Source organism: Pogoniulus pusillus, chromosome 18 (genome assembly GCF_015220805.1).
Source record: "Pogoniulus pusillus isolate bPogPus1 chromosome 18, bPogPus1.pri, whole genome shotgun sequence".
Classification (NCBI taxonomy): Eukaryota; Metazoa; Chordata; class Aves; order Piciformes; family Lybiidae; genus Pogoniulus; species Pogoniulus pusillus.
The window spans coordinates 4,426,981-4,444,915 of record NC_087281.1 but is presented as its reverse complement, the minus strand read 5'-3'; the positions used below and the strand labels follow the sequence as shown (position 1 = coordinate 4,444,915).

Below are 17,935 nucleotides of genomic sequence, written 5' to 3'. Positions count from 1 at the left end.
TGATGCAGCCTCTGCACCTCTGCCTTGATTTACACTTGCCTTAGCAGAGCCTTCAGGAGGATCTTCTCCATGATCTTGCCAGGCCCAGAGGTGAGACTAGCAGCTCTGTAGTTCCTGCAGTCATCCTTTTAATAAGCTTTAATAAGCAGGTTTGCAGCTGGAACTCCACTGAACTAAACACTTTCTGTGTTCAAATATTTAACCCAATCCCACTGCAATATGTTTTCTTGATGCTAGAATTCTGCCAAACCTCTGGCTGGGAAGTTGCCCTCGGCAGCTGGAGCATGTGACTGTCAAGCTGAAGCATGAGTTGGGTGTTACAGCTGTGATGAACTTCCAGACCGAATGGGACATCGTTCAGAATTCCTGGGGGTGCAACCGCTACCCAGAACCCATGAGCCCTGACATCCTCATGAGGCTGTACAAAGAGGAAGGCATTTCCTATGTCTGGATGCCAACCACAGATATGAGCACTGAAGGTAATGGTCAGGCTGCTCTTGCAGTAAATTAATAGTAACAAACCCTCTGAGTTACTAATCTGTTATGTTCACAAACAGGCTTTTTACTGTGTAAAAATATAGTTAACACTTGGGTATCATTTCTCTCTGTGTTATCACTAACAAATTATTTGTATCTTATAGGTGTCTACACTACTTTGTCTGGCACTCTATGTGCATTTGAATTTCAAGCCATCTAATGCTGATAACTGCTTGCCAGCTTTTTTGCTTTCAGCTTGAGTTCAGCCTGTATGATGAAAATACATTGTGTAGGTGGAAGCCTGTAAGCCTGGGCAGTAGGACAGCTTGCTGTCCTTGCTGGCTAACGTGGAGAGGGAGTGCTCTGTGTTTGTCTCTCTCTGCTCTTTCTTTCCCACAGCAAATAGTTTTTCTTTGACTCTTGAATCAGGCAGGGTTGGAAGGGACCACAAGGATCAGCCAGTTCCAACCCCTTTGCCATGGGCAGGGACACCCTACCCTAGAGCAGGCTGCCCACAGCCTCATCCAGCCTGGCCTTAAACACCTCCAGCTATGGGGCCTCAACCACCTCCCTGGGCAACCCACTCCAGCCTCTCACCACTCTCATGCTCAACAACTTCCTCCTTACGGCCAGGCTGTATCTCCCCACCTCCAGCTTTGCTCCATTCCTCCTAGTCCTGTCACTCCCTGACAGCCTCAGAAGTCTCTCCCCAGCTTTTTTGTAGGCCCCCTTCAGATCCTGGAAGGCCACAAGAAGGTCACCTGGGAGCCTTCTCTTCTCCAGACTGAACAGTCCCAACTCTTTTCAGTCTGTCACAGCAGAGGTCCTCCAGCCCTCTGAGCATCCTCGTGGCCTTTCTCTGGACTCAGTTGCTGTGCACATGGACCTGGAAGAAATGAAACTCACCTATCTCATGTCACCTTCTTCCCACAGCAAAAATTACCCTGAAGTTTCTTGCTCTCACCACTCTCATGCTGAACAGCTTTCTCTTTGTGTCCAGTCTGAATTTCCCCACCTTCAACTTTGCTCCATTCCCCCTAGTCCTGTCACTCCCTGATAGCCTAAAAAGTCCCTCCCCAGGTACTGGGACACCTCTTGTAATAGGGGCTCCAGAACTGGATGCAGTACTGCAAGTGGGGTCTCAGCAGGGTGGAGTAGAGGAGGCGAATCACCTCCCTCACCCTGCTGGCCACACTTCTCCTGCTGCAGCCCAGGCTCTGGTTGGCCCTGCGGGATCTCAACCAGGAACTGAGCTTTCTGAAACGCAAATGAACGTTCTTTGTTTTTAACCTTAGGAAGAATACAGATGTTGCCACAAGCCGTTTGCCTCTTGCACGGGCTTCTGGAGAATGGACACACTGTCTACGTTCACTGCAATGCTGGTGTTGGCAGGTCTACAGCTGCTGTCAGTGGCTGGTTGATGTACGTGCTGGGATGGAGCCTGAGGAAAGTGCAGTACTTCTTGGCTTCCAGGAGACCAGCTGTCTACATAGACGAAGATGCACTGAACCGTGCAGAAGATGATTTCTACCAGAAGTTTGGGCACCTTCGTTCCTCATACAAAATACAGGAGTAGAAAAGTAGAAGAGGAGAACAAAGTTGAAAACGAATCCTTACGTTTGCACCCCAAGGACTTGGAAATCATGAGTCAGACAACTTTTTCTCTTCAGATTATAAAGCTTGGCATAAAAATAATGAGTGTTTTGTTTTAAAAGTGCCTTTGAGGGGTTTGATTTGCTTTCTTTGAACTGATCTTGTGATTTCAAGCCTTTTCCTGTAAGTAGGAGACCTAGAAACTGTGAAATGGGAAACTAAGATTTTCCTTTACTTCTAGTTGCCTACAGGAAGTGAGGTTTTAGGGTAGACAGCAACACCTGAGGTTGGCAATATTTCAGTGATGAGAAAGAAAAGGTGTTCTCCCAAAAGCAGATACCAAGGCTGACTGGATTAAGGTTCAGGTTAGGATGGAGCTGATCATTGTCTGTTTAGTTATTGGAGATGGAGTGTACATTACTTAGGTGGAGTGTACATGAAAAGCTGCTCAGTTATTTTAGACGGAGTGTATGTTATTTAGATGGGATGTACATGAAAAGCTGCTTAGTTATTTTAGATGGAGTGTATGTTATTTAGATGGAGTGTACATGAAAAGCTGCTCAGTTATTTTATTGGAGTGTATGTTATTTAGTTGGGGTGTACATGAAAAGCTGCTCAGTTATTTTATTGGAGTGTATGTTATTTAGTTGGGGTGTACATGAAAAGCTGCTCAGTTATTTTATTGGAGTGTATGTTATTTAGTTGGGGTGTACATGAAAAGCTGCTCAGTTATTTTAGATGGAGTGTATGCTATTTAGATGGGGTGTACATGAAAAGCTGCTTAGTTATTTTAGATGGAGTGTATGTTATTTAGATGGAGTGTACATGAAAAGCTGCTCAGTTATTTTATTGGAGTGTATGTTATTTAGTTGGGGTGTACATGAAAAGCTGCTCAGTTATTTTAGATGGAGTGTATGTTATTTAGTTGGGGTGTACATGAAAAGCTGCTCAGTTATTTTATATGGAGTGTATGCTATTTAGATGGGGTGTACATGAAAAGCTGCTCAGTTATTTTATATGGAGTGTATGCTATTTAGATGGGGTGTACATGAAAAGCTGCTTAGTTATTTTAGATGGAATGTACATTATTGAAGTGATATTATGAACAAATGGTGTTAATGAGAGAGATTACAGAAAGAAAATTGTGTTTCATTTCAGTTTCTTAAAATCTAATGTCTAATGCAATGAACTAAAATTTACTCCACCTATCTAGTTAATATTAAATAGTATGAGTTACATCTGTGTAAGGGGGACGTTCTTGGCAGAGAGAGTGATTGGCATTGGAATGGGCTGCCCAGGGAGGTGGTGGAGTTGCCATCCCTGGAGGTGTTGAAGCAAAGCCTGGCTGAGGCACTTAGTGCCATGGTCTGGTTGATTGGCTAGGGCTGGGTGCTAGGTTGGCCTGGATGATCTTGGAGGTCTCTTCCAACCTGGTTGATTCTCTTCTGGTATGTGGCTTGAAGAGAAGCAGCAGCTCTAATTACTTCAGTATTACTCAAGTATTTATTACATTATCCTAGGCTGTGAGTCAAATATATGTTTTGCTCTTCTGGTCTGTGCAGTGCTGTATAGTGTGCTCCCTAGATGCCAGGTCAGTCTAAGCAGCAACCATTGACCTAAAACAGCAACTGTGTGGTAAGCTTCTGCACATGATTGACACCACAGCCTCTGTGTTGTTGACCTAGATTAAATTCTTCACTCTAGCAAGAGTCTGTCCTTGTGCAAGTAGTGTCTGGATCTACACAGACCCTGAATTTAGCCAACTGAAACTAATGCCTGTCTATATCTGGGGTGAAGAAACTGAATTTGTTCCTCTATAGGAACTGAATTCATTCCTCTCTAGGAGCAAAGACCAGTTCTGAGAAGGATTTCTCAGGATCTTAGACTCAGTAGGTAAATGTCGGCTTTATGAATGACTCCTAATGCTTTCAAGTGTTTCTTGCTCCCTTTTGCTTAAAATAAGCAGTGGAACCAGCAGCTTCCAGCCTTTCTCAGGTAAAACCAACTTGCTCTAGGTTATGTCCAAGAGAGGAGGGAAAGAAAGCATTTCTAAGGTATAGGGGATTAAGGATGCATAAACATTAAGAAAGCTAATTTCTATAGATTTATTGTTCAGAGATCTCTTTTTTTTCCCAGACAGTTTGTTCCTCTAAAGACTCAGTCAGTGCCAGATTGCTTTATCTGGTGAATATTGAGTATCTGAATACTTAATGTAGAAGCTATGAGATATGAACTGTTTATGGAGAGTGTCCAGAGTAATCATAGATTAATCATAGAATCAACCAGGTTGGAAGAGGCCTCCAAGCTCATCCAGTCCAACCTAGCACCCAGCCCTGTCCAATCAACCAGACCATGGCACTAAGTGCCTCATCCAGGCTTTCCTTGAACACCTCCAGGGGCGGTGCCTCCACCACCTCCCTGGGCAGCCCATTCCAATGCCAAGCACTCTCTGCCAACAACTTCCTCCTAGTATCCAGCCTAGACATGCTCTGCCACAACTTGAGACTGTGTCTCTTTGTTCTGCTGCTGGTTGCCTGGCTGAAGAGACCAACCCCACCTGGCTATAGCCTCCTTTCAGGTAGTTGTAGACAGCAATGAGGTCTTCCCTGAGCCTCCTCTCCTCCAGGCTGCACACCCCCAGCTATATCTAGATAAGAGTGGGACCAGCCATTCTAATGGTAACAACTCACTTCTTGTATGCTACCCTGTGTCTGTTTTGGGGGGCTTTTGAGGGAGGACATCTCAAAAAAAAAAGGGCACAGCAAAGATGTAGGGATGGTGTGGCACCTCTGGTACCTCTAAAGAAAAAAAAATAGATAGAATACTCTCCTAGCCTGATGTACAGAGCAGCAGGAATGTGTGCTGATGTGTAGCTGTTGGGTCTGGTGAAAATGTGCAGAGTTAGAGCTGTCTGCCAGGAGGTACCTTGTTTTGACTGTCTTTAATGTAAAAACTGAGTGCTTTTGCTACTGTGTGCCTTTCAGAATCAGGCACTGAAAGGAGAAGAATGGAATAAGAAACAGAGTAGAAGCCACTGTAGTTTCACATTGCAAGATGTGTTTGAAAGTTCAAGCTTAGAATGTATTTCCAAGTATTCCCAACAGGCAGTCAGATGCAACCTGTTGTAGTGGGAGGTGTTCATGCCTATGGCAGGCAGTTGGAACTGGATGATCCTTGAGGTCCCTTCCAACCTAAACCATTCTGTGATTCTGTTGTCATCACACAAGCACTGCTAAGCATTAAGCATAGCCTTTTCATAAACTTCAGGAAGAAGTTGTTGAGCATGAGAGTGGTGAGAGCCTGGACTGGGTTGCCCAAAGAGGTGATTGAGGCCCCATGGCTGGAGATGTTTAAGGCCAGGCTGGCTGAGGCTGTGGGCAGCCTGTTCTAGGGTAGGGTGTCCCTGCCCATGGCAGGGGGTTGGCACTGGATGATCCTTGTGGTGCCTTCCAACCCTGACTGATGCTATGATTCTATAGTACAATCTTTATTCAGAAGAAGAATGCAGCAAGTCAGACTGACTCCATTACCTCCTGTGATGGCCTTTTTAAGCTCTGATTTTAAAAACTCACCGACTTTACTGCTCAGTAATTGGGAAGAAGAAATTTGGTTTGAAGTAGGCAAAGACATTAGCCCTAACTGTGTTACTCAGTTGCTTATTTTATCCTTCAGCATTAAATTGCAGTGTGAGGTATTAAACCAATGATAAAGTTTAAAAACAAAGGGGAAAAAAAAGTTATTTAAAAAAATACACTGGGGCTGTGCAACAGTAAACTATGAAGCAATATTGAGAAGCATAATAAAAGCCTATCTTTGGCAAGCAAGCCCTAGCTTCTTGAAGGATAATGAACATCAGATTGCCCTTAGCTGAAATGGAATTGGATTAATGTAGCAGAGGACGGCATACAGATGACTGTCTCCAGCACCAACTGTTTGCATTCTCAGTGGTAAATCAACACCTCTGCAGTTATTTGTTTTAAATATACTGCTAGAAACAGTCATGGTTCGTTTTCCACATGTATATAGCTCAAAGGGAAAGGGGATGTTCTGAGGGAGCAGACTTTGGAACGTTGGAAGTATAGAGCCATTCATCATCAAGCTATGGGAGCTGGGACTCTGCAGCCTGGAGAAGAGAAGGCTTCCAGGAGACCTTATAGTGGCCTTCCAGTATCTGAAAGGGACATACAGCAAGGCTGGGGAGGGACTATTGACAAGGTCTTGTAATGACAGGACAAGGGGGAATGGGTTGAAACTGGAAGATAGGAGATTTAAACTAGATGTTAGGAAGAAGTTCTTTCCAGTGAGGGTGGTGAGACACTGGCTCAGGTTGCCCAGGGAGGTTGTGGAGCACAGAATCACCCAATGTGATCTCTGATCACATTGGGTGATTCTGTGCTCCACAACCTCCCTGGGAGTGTTCAAAGTCAGGTTGGATGAGGCCTTGAGCAACCTGTTCTAGTGGGAGCTGTCCCTGCCTATGGCAGGGGGTTGGAACTGGATGATCCTTGAGGTCTCTTCCAACCTAAACCATTTTATGATTCTATGATTTTTCTGTTGCTCAGCAGCACAGAACCACCGAATGTTAGGTGTTGCAAGGGACCTAGAAAGATCTTCTAGTCTAACTCCCATGCCAAAGCAGGATCACCTAGAGCAGGTCACACAAGAACACATCCAGGTGGGTTTTGAATGTTTCCAGAGAAGGAGACTCCAAAACCTCCCTGGGCAGACTGTTCCAGTGTTCTGTAACTGTGGAAGGGTTAAAATTAGCCCCAAAATAAAATTGCCTGACTAGCTCAGAAGGTTTGGAAGCAAAATGAAGCTAAATATATATTTACAGCAAGCTAAGATTTAAAAGCATAAAATACAATGTATATGTACAAAATGCATTTATATGTATTTAAAAAGTAGAGCCAACACAAGGCCCCTCTTAAGGACCCCAGTCATCCCTCTGGACAAACCCAACAGAGCCCTTCCAGCACTCTAATTGTTTCTGTGCCCTCCTCTGGCTTCCCTCCAACAGGTCTGTCCTGTGCTGAGGACTCCAGAGTTGGACCCAGCTCTGTGACCAGAGCTGAGGGGTGGAATCCCCTCCAACATACTACAAGAGGAAAGTTTAGCCTGGAGAAGAGGAGGCTCAGGGGTGATCTTATTACTGTCTACAACTACCTGAAGGGGCATTGTAGCCAAGTGGGGGGTGGCCTCTTCTCCCAGGCAACCAGCAATAGAACAAGGGGACACAGTCTCAAGTTGTGCCAGGGAAAGTATAGGCTGGATATTAGGAAGAAGTTCTTCACAGAGAGAGTGATTTCCCATTGGAATGGGCTGCCCAGGGAGGTGGTGGAGGCACCGTCCCTGGGGGTCTTCAAGAAAAGACTGGCTGAGGCACTTAGTGCCATGGTCTGGTTGATAGGTTAGGGCTGGGTGCTAGGTTGGACTGGATGATCTTGGAGGTCTCTTCCAACCTGGTTGATTCTATGATTCTATGATTCTATGATTCTAAGTCTCACAGATGACAGAAGCATTCTGGTTGAAAAGGAGCCTCAGGATCACCAAGCCCAGACAATAATCCCTGCTCTACAAAGTGCATAGAGAGAGTGGATGATCTTGGAGGTCTCTTCCAGCTGTTGTGGTAGGCCTGATAGGCCCAAAATAGGCTTAGACATGTCCTGCCTTGCCTAGGCATGTTTTGCTGCTCCACCAGAGAGGCAAGTGCAGGAAATGGACACAAAACCTGGAGCCATAGAGTCTGGCCTGCCCAGGGTCCTGTGGTGCAGGGTGCACACACTTAGCTTGTGCCTGCCTAGTGCAAGGCCTGTGCTTTTCCCCAGTTAGGGAAAAGTGAGCCTGTGCCTTTGCCTAATATGATCTGGTTTGGCTAACTGCCATCCTGATTGGCCATTCTGTGTCCAAAGGGCAATGAATCTCTGCCCACATTGATAAAAGGACATATACAGGTGGAGCAACCTGCTTTTGCTTCCCTGCTTTGCTCCCCTGCTCTCTGCCTGCTCTCTCTGCTGTGCCCAGCCCTGCTGCTCTTGCACACTGCCTTACTGCTGCCTACTAAACTCCACTGCCGCCAGTTACCAGGAGCAGACCCTGGATGTCTGCATGCGATCAGCCTGCATGGCCAGCTGACATCCTGCTGAGACTGCACCACATCTGCCTCTGCACCTGAAGGTCCTGCCTGAGTCCCTGGACACATACACAGATCATCCAGAAGAAGCCAGGAGACAAGAGCAGAGATTGGCTGCGTCCTGTCCCCAGGAGCTGGGAAGATTCAAGCCTCAACATCCAACAAGGCACAGTCCCCTGAAAGCATTTGGGCACTGTCTGGACTGTGGCATGCCCCCACGAGTGGGTAATTATATTAATCTATCACAGTATCACAGTATTATCAGGGTTGGAAGAGACCTCACAGATCATCAAGTCCAACCCTTTACCACAGAGCTCAAGGCTAGACCATGGCACCAAGTGAGTAAATGCCCCAATGCCTCTTTGTAATTCTCTACTGCCCTCTGCCATAGAGCAGAAAGAGCTTGGGCCCAGCTAGTGGGCAAGCAGCATTTGACCTCAGGAATCTTCTCTTCCAGTTCAATTCATGTTTCTGTATTTTGCTGGTTATATTTGCTGTAGATATTATCCATAGAATGCTTCCATGACTGTGTAAGAACCCAAATATTATCAAAATCAGTGGTGGGGGGTGGTGAGAGTTCTGGATAGCAACATTAATAAGCAATATTAATTTTGCAAAGTATCATCTCACATCATTGCTGTCTACAGATACCTGAAGGGAGGCTGTAGCCAGGTGGGGTTGGTCTCCTCTGCCAGGCCGCCAGCAATAGAACAAGGGGACACAGTCTCAAGTTGTACCAGGGCAGGTCTAGGCTGGATGTTAGGAGGAAGTTGTTGGCAGAGAGAGTGATTGGCATTGGAATGGGCTGCCCAGGGAGGTGGTGGAGTCACTGTCCCTGGAGGTGTTGAAGCAAAGCCTGGCTGAGGCACTTGGTGCCATGGTCTGGTTGATTGTCTAGGGCTTGGTGCTAGGTTGGCCTGGATGATCTTGGAGGTCTCTTCCAACCTGGTTGATTCTATGTTTCTAATAGGGTATTCATTCTTACTTAGCATGCTAGGTTGAAGCTAGCTAGAATGTTTTGGTGAGAACGACTAGGTTACAGGCTGTGAAAGGAAAGCAGTGGTGATGTCTACTTCACTCATAGCCTTCTGAGATGTATAAGAACAAGAATCAAAACATAGATCACAGTATCACAGTATCATCAGGGTTGGAAGAGACCTCACAGATCATCAAGTCCAACCCTTTACCACAGAGCTCAAGGCCAGACCATGGCACCAAGTGCCACGTCCAACCTTGCCTTGAACAGCTCCAGGGACGGCGACTCCACCACCTCCCCGGGCAGCCCATTCCAGTGTCCAATGACTCTCTCAGGGAAGAACTTTCTCCTCACCTCCAGCCTAAATTTCCCCTGGTGCAGCCTGAGGCTGTGTCCTCTTGTTCTGGTGCTGGCCACCTGAGAGAAGAGAGCAACCTCCTCCTGGCCACAACCTCCCCTCAGGTAGTTGTAGACAGCAATAAGGTCACCCCTGAGCCTCCTCTTCTCCAGGCTAAACCATCCCAGCTCCCTCAGCCTCTCCTCGTAGGGCTGTGCTCAAGGCCTCTCCCCAGCCTCGTCGCCCTTCTCTGGACACACTCAAGCATCTCAATGTCCCTCCTAAACTGGGGGGCCCAGAACTGAACACAGCACTCAAGGTGTGATAAACCACTCTCGCTGCTGCTGGGGAACTGGCTGAGCTGCATTTCTAACCTCACCCTCCCTTTCTTTTCTAATCCACTTTGCTTCCTAACCCCCCTGGCCGAAACTCCGTTCTTCCTTGGGACTGGGGTAAGGTTGAGAGGGGTAAGAGGAAGGTGTAGGGGCAGTTGAGAGCCCCTCCTGGAGACTCAGGTGTCTGGAAGGGGAGTTGTGTTTCTGTATTACCTTTTACCTTGTATATCTCTGTCTGTAACTGTATATACTGTAAATTGTGTATTGTGCCAGCTGTGAATATAAGCTTCATTCTTATTTCCAGAGCCTGCTGAGTCTAGTCTGGGTGATTTCTAAAGTGTGTGTGTGTGGGAACACCCAAACCATCACACTTAGCCATATTGGATGAGGCACTTGATGCCATGGTCTAGTTGGCTGGAGACGGCTGGGTGCTAGGTTGGACTGGATGATCTTGGAAGTCTCTTCCAACCTCATTGATTCTATGATTCTATGATTTTCACCTCAAGATACCTCATTGCATCCTTTACTGGTTTTGAAATGGTTTTGTGGCTAAAACTTCCCATATTTGTAAAGATGAGGAGTAAGTATATTATTAAACCTTTCAAACATACTAAGGCTTCTCTGTAAACCAAGGATGGTGACACTTAGCTCTATATAGTTAAAGCTTTCTGTGCTTAAACATGTCTTATTTGGGGGACTGAACTTATAAAGAATAGAGGGTAACAATTGTGATTTGATAATGACTTCAGTGCTGATGTTGTTAGATGAAATAACTGGAAGGTCTGTTTATTCATGAGCTTGTGAAATATTAGAAGATACCTCATTCTTGATTTAGGTGATGTGAGAAAGAAGGCTAAAACAGCTGCCAAGGGAAAATTTCCAATGCTGGTCTTTACTTAATGTCATTATAATAGAATCTGGTTTGGGGTAATGCAGTTTCAGCAGGGAAATAATTAAGTCAGGCCATCATCCAAAGGTAGCAGCCGTGGTTAAGCCTGGCAGTCAGCCCAAAGTCACAAGAACAAATCAAATGCTGAAAGTGAATCCAGTCTTTAAAAAATGCAATCAAATACATAAGCATAAAGGTTAATAAATGAATGTAAAGATTGTATGTGGGGAAAGGCCAAAATATATTAAGTACAGTCCTAGCTAATGTCAAGTTTTGTAGTGGGCTAACAAACAGCACAGCTCACTTTAAAAGAGAACCAGTATGTTAGATTGAAATATAGCTGGTATTTAAAGTTCAGGAATCAGTTAAACTGGTACTGCCAAAATATTTAGGCCACCTCCAGGGATCACCACAGGGGTGATCTCATTGCTGTCTACAACTCCCTGAAGGCAGGCTGTAGCCAGGTGGGGTTGGACTCTTCTGCCAGGCAAGCAGCAACAGAACAAGGGGACACAGTCTCAAGTTGTGCCAGGGGAAGTATAGGCTGGATGTTAGGAGGAAGTTGTTGGCAGAGAGAGTGATTGGCATTGGAATGGGCTGCCCAGGGAGGTGGTGGAGTCACTGTCCCTGGAGGTGTTGAAGCAAAGCCTGGCTGAGGCACTTAGTGCCATGGTCTGGTTGATTGTCTAGGGCTGGGTGCTAGGTTGGACTGGATGATCTTGGAGGTCTCTTCCAACCTGGTTGATTCTATGAAATAATGTGAAGGGCAGGTCTCAAAATATACTTAAATGATTGCTCCAGATGGAAGCCTAAACAAACATATCTTCATAGAGTCTTTCTCTTCACATGTGTCTTGCTTAAAAAGTAAAGCTTCTTAATGGTCTTTTGCCCCACAACACACAGGTGTCTATAGTTAGAGCACCAGGGTGGGTAGCAGTGCCCCTGACACCTGTTAGGCTCTGCAGGTGAAGCACATTAATCTAAAATGAGCTGTTCTGTTTCTTGACACCAAAAACTGCTTAACCTCAGTCTCCTCCCAGAAGCTAGATGAGACAGCTACTGTTTTCAGTGCCTCTGCCTACAGTGTGGGTGCCTATGAGCTCAGATGCTGTTGGTAAGTACTTTGCAACTCCATTTTAATATAATCTAAGTGAATGGCTTAATTTTCATTGGGAGTTACTTATCCATGTTCCCACTGTTCCTCCATGGCACATGTGTGATTATTCCAGTGTGATGACGCTCAAAGGGGTTATAGAGTCTAAGAACCAGGACTCTGATCTCAGCCTTCCTAACTCAGACACCTTACTCACCTGCAAAAAGCAGTCAAAATTGTTGTAGTTTTCATTGTTACTTTCCATCCAAGTGTGGTGATGGCTCAAGCTTTGGGCTGGTTTTTCATTTGTTTGGTGTGTGGGGGTGGAAGTTGTTTGTTAATTTTGTGTGTTTGGGGTTTATATTTGTAGGTTTGGTTGAGTTTTGATTGGTAGGGGTTTTGTTTGGTTGGTTGGTTTTAACTTGACTTAATTCAGATACCTAACCTTGGACAACTAGAATAGAAATGCTACTCTGAGGTTTTTGCATCTTCTTAGCACTTAGCACTCTTCCTAAATGTATTATTCTTGTGCTAGTTTGAAGTTAGCTGGAATATTTTGGTGAGAAGAACTAGATGTAATGTGTGCTAGTTTGAGCCTAGCTGGGATATTGTAGTGAGAAGAACTAGATGATAGGCTGTGAAAAGGAAACAATGGTGATGTCTGCTGCTCTCATAGGCTTGCTGAGATGGATAAAAACAAGATAATAAACATAGATAACAGAGTTGCTCTCTGGCTCTGGCTGCCTGCACTTCTCTCTCTAACCTGCTGTCTGTGTAACTAATCCTTCTGCTTCCTAACCCCCCTGGCCGATCCTCCAAACTCACCTTGAATGCAAGGCAAAGTCTGGGATAAAGTAAAGGGATAGAAAGGAGGTGGAAGGGTGGTTGGGAGCCCCTCCTGGGGATTCTGGTTTCTGGGAGGGCTGCTGTGTTTCTGTATTACTTTTTGACTTGTCTATGTCTGCCTAGAGCTGTATAGATTGTAAGAACCTGCTTGTGTATTGTGCTAAGCTGTAAATACAAAGCTTCATTCCTTAGTTTCCAGCTCAGCTGCATCTAGTCTGGGTGATTTCATAGGAGTGTGTGGGTGGGTAACACCCAAACCATCATGGTTCTGCAGCAGTTCTCATGCAAAAGACTACACAAAATGTCACAAACCATTAATTGAATATACTGGACTAACAGAGAAAGACTTAGAAACAGCAATTGGAAGCCTCATGAGTTGAGGCAAATCAACTGGCCAAGTGACCTTCCTTACAGTGTTCTGATGTGACACAGAAGCAGAGGAGAAAGTGAGGGCTAACAATGCTGGCTGAAGACAGAAAGAAGCAGCAGTCCAGGCAGAGCTGTATGAACTAAGAGCAAGTGGGAAACTGAGGCAAAGACCCTGTGAAGTAAGCAGGACTTGCTCCCTAAGGGCAGCAGTGTGACTGCCACAGTCACACTGTCACTCTTAATTGAGTGCACTTAAAAATAGCAGGTTGCAGACACAAGCATTGGTGCTGAGGAAATGCAACAATGAGACAAAAGTACCTCTCAGCACCCAGCAATCACCAGAAGCACAGAATATCCACAGGGACAGCAAAGCCTGGCAAGCTAATTAGCAAAATCTGCCAAGATCATTATATTTGAGAGGAAAAAATTTGATTAGGTGTCACTTGATTGCTGGGAACATGACTCGAGTGCACTTTGGGAAATGCTGAGCTCTGCCATTTGTGTATTTCTGCTTATGGAACTGAAATCAATAACTTAATTTTAGCTGCAAACGTGGTTTTATTTTGCTTTCCTGAATAGCAGCAATTTCAAGGTGTCTTTCAGTGGCACCCTGATTTAGCAACACAACCCCCAAACCCTCAAAGGAGAGTTGCAGAAATTAGTGTAATTGCTGTATGTGTCTCAGGTGTTTTCTCTGCTTTTAATGATGATCCTCGTGGTTTATTGGGGTATTACTGAGCTTAGAATGTGCAGTTATCTTCTTTTGACTCAACTGCTGACTTGTATTCCAGACTGAAATATGTGATTGGGTAGTGGAGAAAAGAATAGTTAGGTTTGAAAGTTTATGAAATGGTTATGGGTTTGTATGCTGTGAAGATCCAGGGTTCTGGAGAGCAGCCAGACAGAAAGGGTCCTGGGGGTGCTGGTAGAGAGTAGCTGAACAGGAGCCAGCAGTGTGTCCAGGTGGGCAGGAGAGCCAATGGCATCCTGGCCTGCATCAGGAGCAGTGTGGCCAGCAGGACAAGGGAGGTTATTCTGCCCCTGTGCTCAGCACTGCTCAGGCCACACCTTGAATGCTGTGTCCAGTTCTGGGCTCCTCAATTCAAGAGAGATGTTGAGGTGCTGGAAGTTGTCCAGAGAAGGGCAGCAAGGCTGGTGAGGGGCCTGGAACACAAACCCTATGAGGAGAGACTGAGGGAGCTGGGGGTGTGCAGCCTGCAGAAGAGGAGGCTCAGGGCAGACCTCATTGCTGTCTACAACTCCCTGAAGGGAGGCTGTAGCCAGGTGGGGTTGGTCTCTTCTGCCAGGCAAGCAGCAACAGAACAAGGGGACACAGTCTCAAGTTGTGCCAGGGGAGATCTAGGCTGGATATTTGGACCCCCAGGTCCCTCTCTGCCTGGCTGCTCTCAGCCACTCTGTCCCCAGCTTGTAGTGCTGCTTGGGGTTGTTGTGGCCAAAGTGTAGAACCCTGCACTTGGTCATGTTAAATCTCATCCCATTGGCCTCTGCCCACCCAGCCTGGCAGGGTCCCCCTGCAGGGCTCTGCTATCCTCCAACTGATCAGCACCTGCTGCTAGCTTCCTTTCTTCCTGTTCTTAATCCATACAAGAGTCTCAATTATTCTGAATTACAGTTCGGGGGGGGGGGGGGGGGGGGGGGGTGTGGAAATCTTAGGTTTATAATGTAAAGAATTTATCTGTTGTGTGTGTGTTTTTTTCCCATCTTTTGCCCAAATCTAAAGGGGCAAACTGTATCTCTAGCTGTGGAGCAGTTATAGAAAATGCCACCTTAATGGTGGTTTTCAGACAATGTTTGCTACTGAGAAAAGAAGAAAAGGAAAGAGGAAGGGCACGTGCCACTGCAGTCATTCCCACACTACATCTTCTGCCCTCAAACAGCTTGTGCCACGGTGGGGGAATTCTCAAGTAGGTTGAAGAACCCTCAGGAAATACATTAATGAAAACAGGTCATACAAATCATGACCTGAAAGTGGATGTCAAGGTGAGGGATGTTTTTTTGGCTGCTGTGCGAGTTCATTCCAGTCTGGGAGAGGGTTTTACACTTTGGCCACAACAACCCCAAGCAGTGCTACAGGCTGGGGACAGAGTGGTTTGGTGACTCGACCACCTCCCTGGGCAGCTCATTCCAATGCCTGACTGATCCTTCTGTGAAAACAAAATTCCTAATGTCCAGTCTAAACCTACCCAGTCACAGCTTGAGGCCATTCCTTTTTTGTTCTGTGACTATATATATATATATGAGTGATTTGCCATTGCAGTGGGCTGCCCAGGGAGGTGGTGGAGTCACCATCCCAGAGGTGTTCAAGCAAAGCCTGGCTGAGGCACTTAGTGCCATGGTCTGGTCATGGCTAGGGCTGGGTGCTAGGTTGGAGTGGCTGTTCTTGGAAGTCTCTTCCAACCTGGTTGATTCACTGAACTAATGTGAAGAGCAGGTCTCAAAATATACTTAAATGATTGCTCCAGATCACAGTATCACAGTATCACCAAGGTTGGAAGAAACCTCACAGATCATCAAGTCCAACCCTTAACCACAGTGCCCAAGGCTAGACCATGGCACCAAGTGCCACATCCAACCTTGCCTTGAACTGCCCCAGGGACGGCGACTCCACCACCTCCCCGGGCAGCCCATTCCAGTGTCCAATGACTCTCTCAGGGAAGAACTTTCTCCTCACCTCCAGCCTAAATCTCCCCTGGCACAGCCTGAGGCTGTGTCCTCTTGTTCTGGTGCTGGCCACCTGAGAGAAGAGAGCAACCTCCTCCTGGCCACATCCTCCCTTCAGGTAGTTGTAGACAGCAATAAGGTCACCCCTGAGCCTCCTCTTCTCCAGGCTAACCAATCCCAGCTCCCTCAGCCTCTCCTCGTAGGGCTGTGCTCAAGGCCTCTCCCCAGCCTCGTCGCCCTTCTCTGGACACGCTCAAGCATCTCAATGTCCCTCCTAAACTGGGGGGCCCAGAACTGAACACAGTACTCGAGGTGTGGTCTGACCAGTGCAGAGTACAGGGGCAGAATGACCTCCCTGCTCCTGCTGACCACACCACTCCTGATGCAGGCCAGGATGCCACTGGCTCTCTTGGCCACCTGGGCACACCTGGATTGGATGATCTTGGAGGAAACCCTCCTGAAATCCAGGATTATAGTTCTGCTTGATATCCTGTTCCTACCAGACAAGATCTTGAACTCCATGCTCGCTAAAATCCAAGGTTACCCTCAACCTTCACTGCTTTGACCAGCCCCTCATTGTTGGTAAGGATAAGATCTAGCAGTGCTCCTCTCCTAGCTGGCTCCTCCACCACTAGCATCAAGATGTTATCATCAATGCGCTGGTGTTGCAGAGGGGAAATTAATTGATGCGAGATGATATTGTTCCAAAATTAAGATTGCTTATTCATAGAATCATAGAATCAACCAGGTTGGAAGAGACCTCCAAGATCATCCAGTCCAACCTAGCACCCAGCCCTATCCAGTCAACTAGACCATGGCACTAAGTGCCTCATCCAGTCTTTTCTTGAAGACCCCCAGGGACGGTGCCTCCACCACCTCCCTGGGCAGCCCATTCCAATGCCAATCACTCTCTCTGTGAAGAACTTCTTCCTAACATCCAGCCTAGACCTACCCTGGCACAACTTGAGACTGTGTCCCCTTGTTCTATTGCTGGTTGCCTGGGAGAAGAGGCCACCCCCCACCTGGCTACAATGTCCCTTCAGGTAGTTGTAGACAGTAATAAGATCACCCCTGAGCCTCCTCTTCTCCAGGCTAAACAGGCCCAGCTCCCTCAACCTCTCCTCATAGGATTTGTGCTCCAGGCCCCTCACCAGCTTTGTTGCCCTTCTCTGGACATGTTCCAGCACCTCAACATCCTTCTTGAATTGAGGGGCCCAGAACTGGACACAGCATTCAGAACTCTCACCACCCCCAAACACTAATTTTAATAATGTTTTGGTTCTTAAGTGGTCATGGAAACATCCTATGGATAGTATCTACATCTAGTAATAACCTGCAAAATACACAAACCTTAATTAATGTCAACTGCCACTTGCAGTCAGTGTGCTGCTTGTCCACTAGATGGACTCAAGGAGCTCTTTCTGCTCGTGGCAGAAGGCAATGCAGAATTACAAAGAGGCTTTAAAGGTGGTAAAGGGTTGGACTTGATGATCTGTGAGGTCTCTTCCAACCCTGATGATACTGTGGTACTGTGATTTACTCACAAGTTGTTGTTATTACCTGACTCGCAGGGGCTGGCCACAGTCCAGACAGTGTCCATATGCTTCCAGGGGCCTGTGTCTTGTTGGATGTTGAGACTTAATTCTTCCCAGCTTCTGGGGAAAGGATGAAGACGATCTCTGAGCTTGTCTCCTGGCTTTTCTGGGCGATCTGTTATGTGCAGGATTTTCAGGTGTAGAGGCAGGCTGTCGTGCGGTGTGCGCGATGTCACGCTGACCGCGCAGGCATCCAGGCTCTGCTCCTGGCAACTCGCCACAGTGGAGTTTACCAGCAAACAATAAGGCTGTAGGCAAGTGCAGCAGGCAATGCAGAGCACTGCTGAGCACAGCAGAGAGCAGGGGAGCAAAGCAGGTTGTTTACCTGCATATCTCCTTTTATCAGTGTGGGCTGAGATTCATTGCCCTTTGGACACAGGAATAGCCAATCAGGATGGCAGTTAGCCAAACCTTACCATATTAGGCAAAGCCATAGGCTCACTTTTCCCAAATTTGGGAAAAACACAGGCTTTGCACTAGGCAGGCACAAGCTAAGGGTGTGCACCTTGTTTAGCACAGGACCCTGGGCAGGCCAGACTCAGTGGCTACAGGTTCTTTTGTGTCCTTTTCCCATGCCTGCCTCTCTCATAGAGCAAAAAAACCCATCCCT

General features: G+C 46.6%; 1 protein-coding gene across 1 annotated transcript in view; it reads left to right on the top strand.

Annotated features, from left to right (window-relative positions):
• EPM2A (EPM2A glucan phosphatase, laforin) overlaps positions 1-2,172 on the top strand; it is a 43,175-nt gene extending 41,003 nt beyond the window's left edge. The window contains exons 3-4 of the mRNA XM_064158200.1: positions 238-479; positions 1,773-2,172. Coding sequence (XP_064014270.1) covers positions 238-479; positions 1,773-2,053 — 523 coding nt within the window. The 3' untranslated portion in view covers positions 2,054-2,172. The remainder of the gene's footprint in view (positions 1-237; positions 480-1,772) is intronic.
• The last annotated feature ends 15,763 nt before the right edge of the window (positions 2,173-17,935 follow it).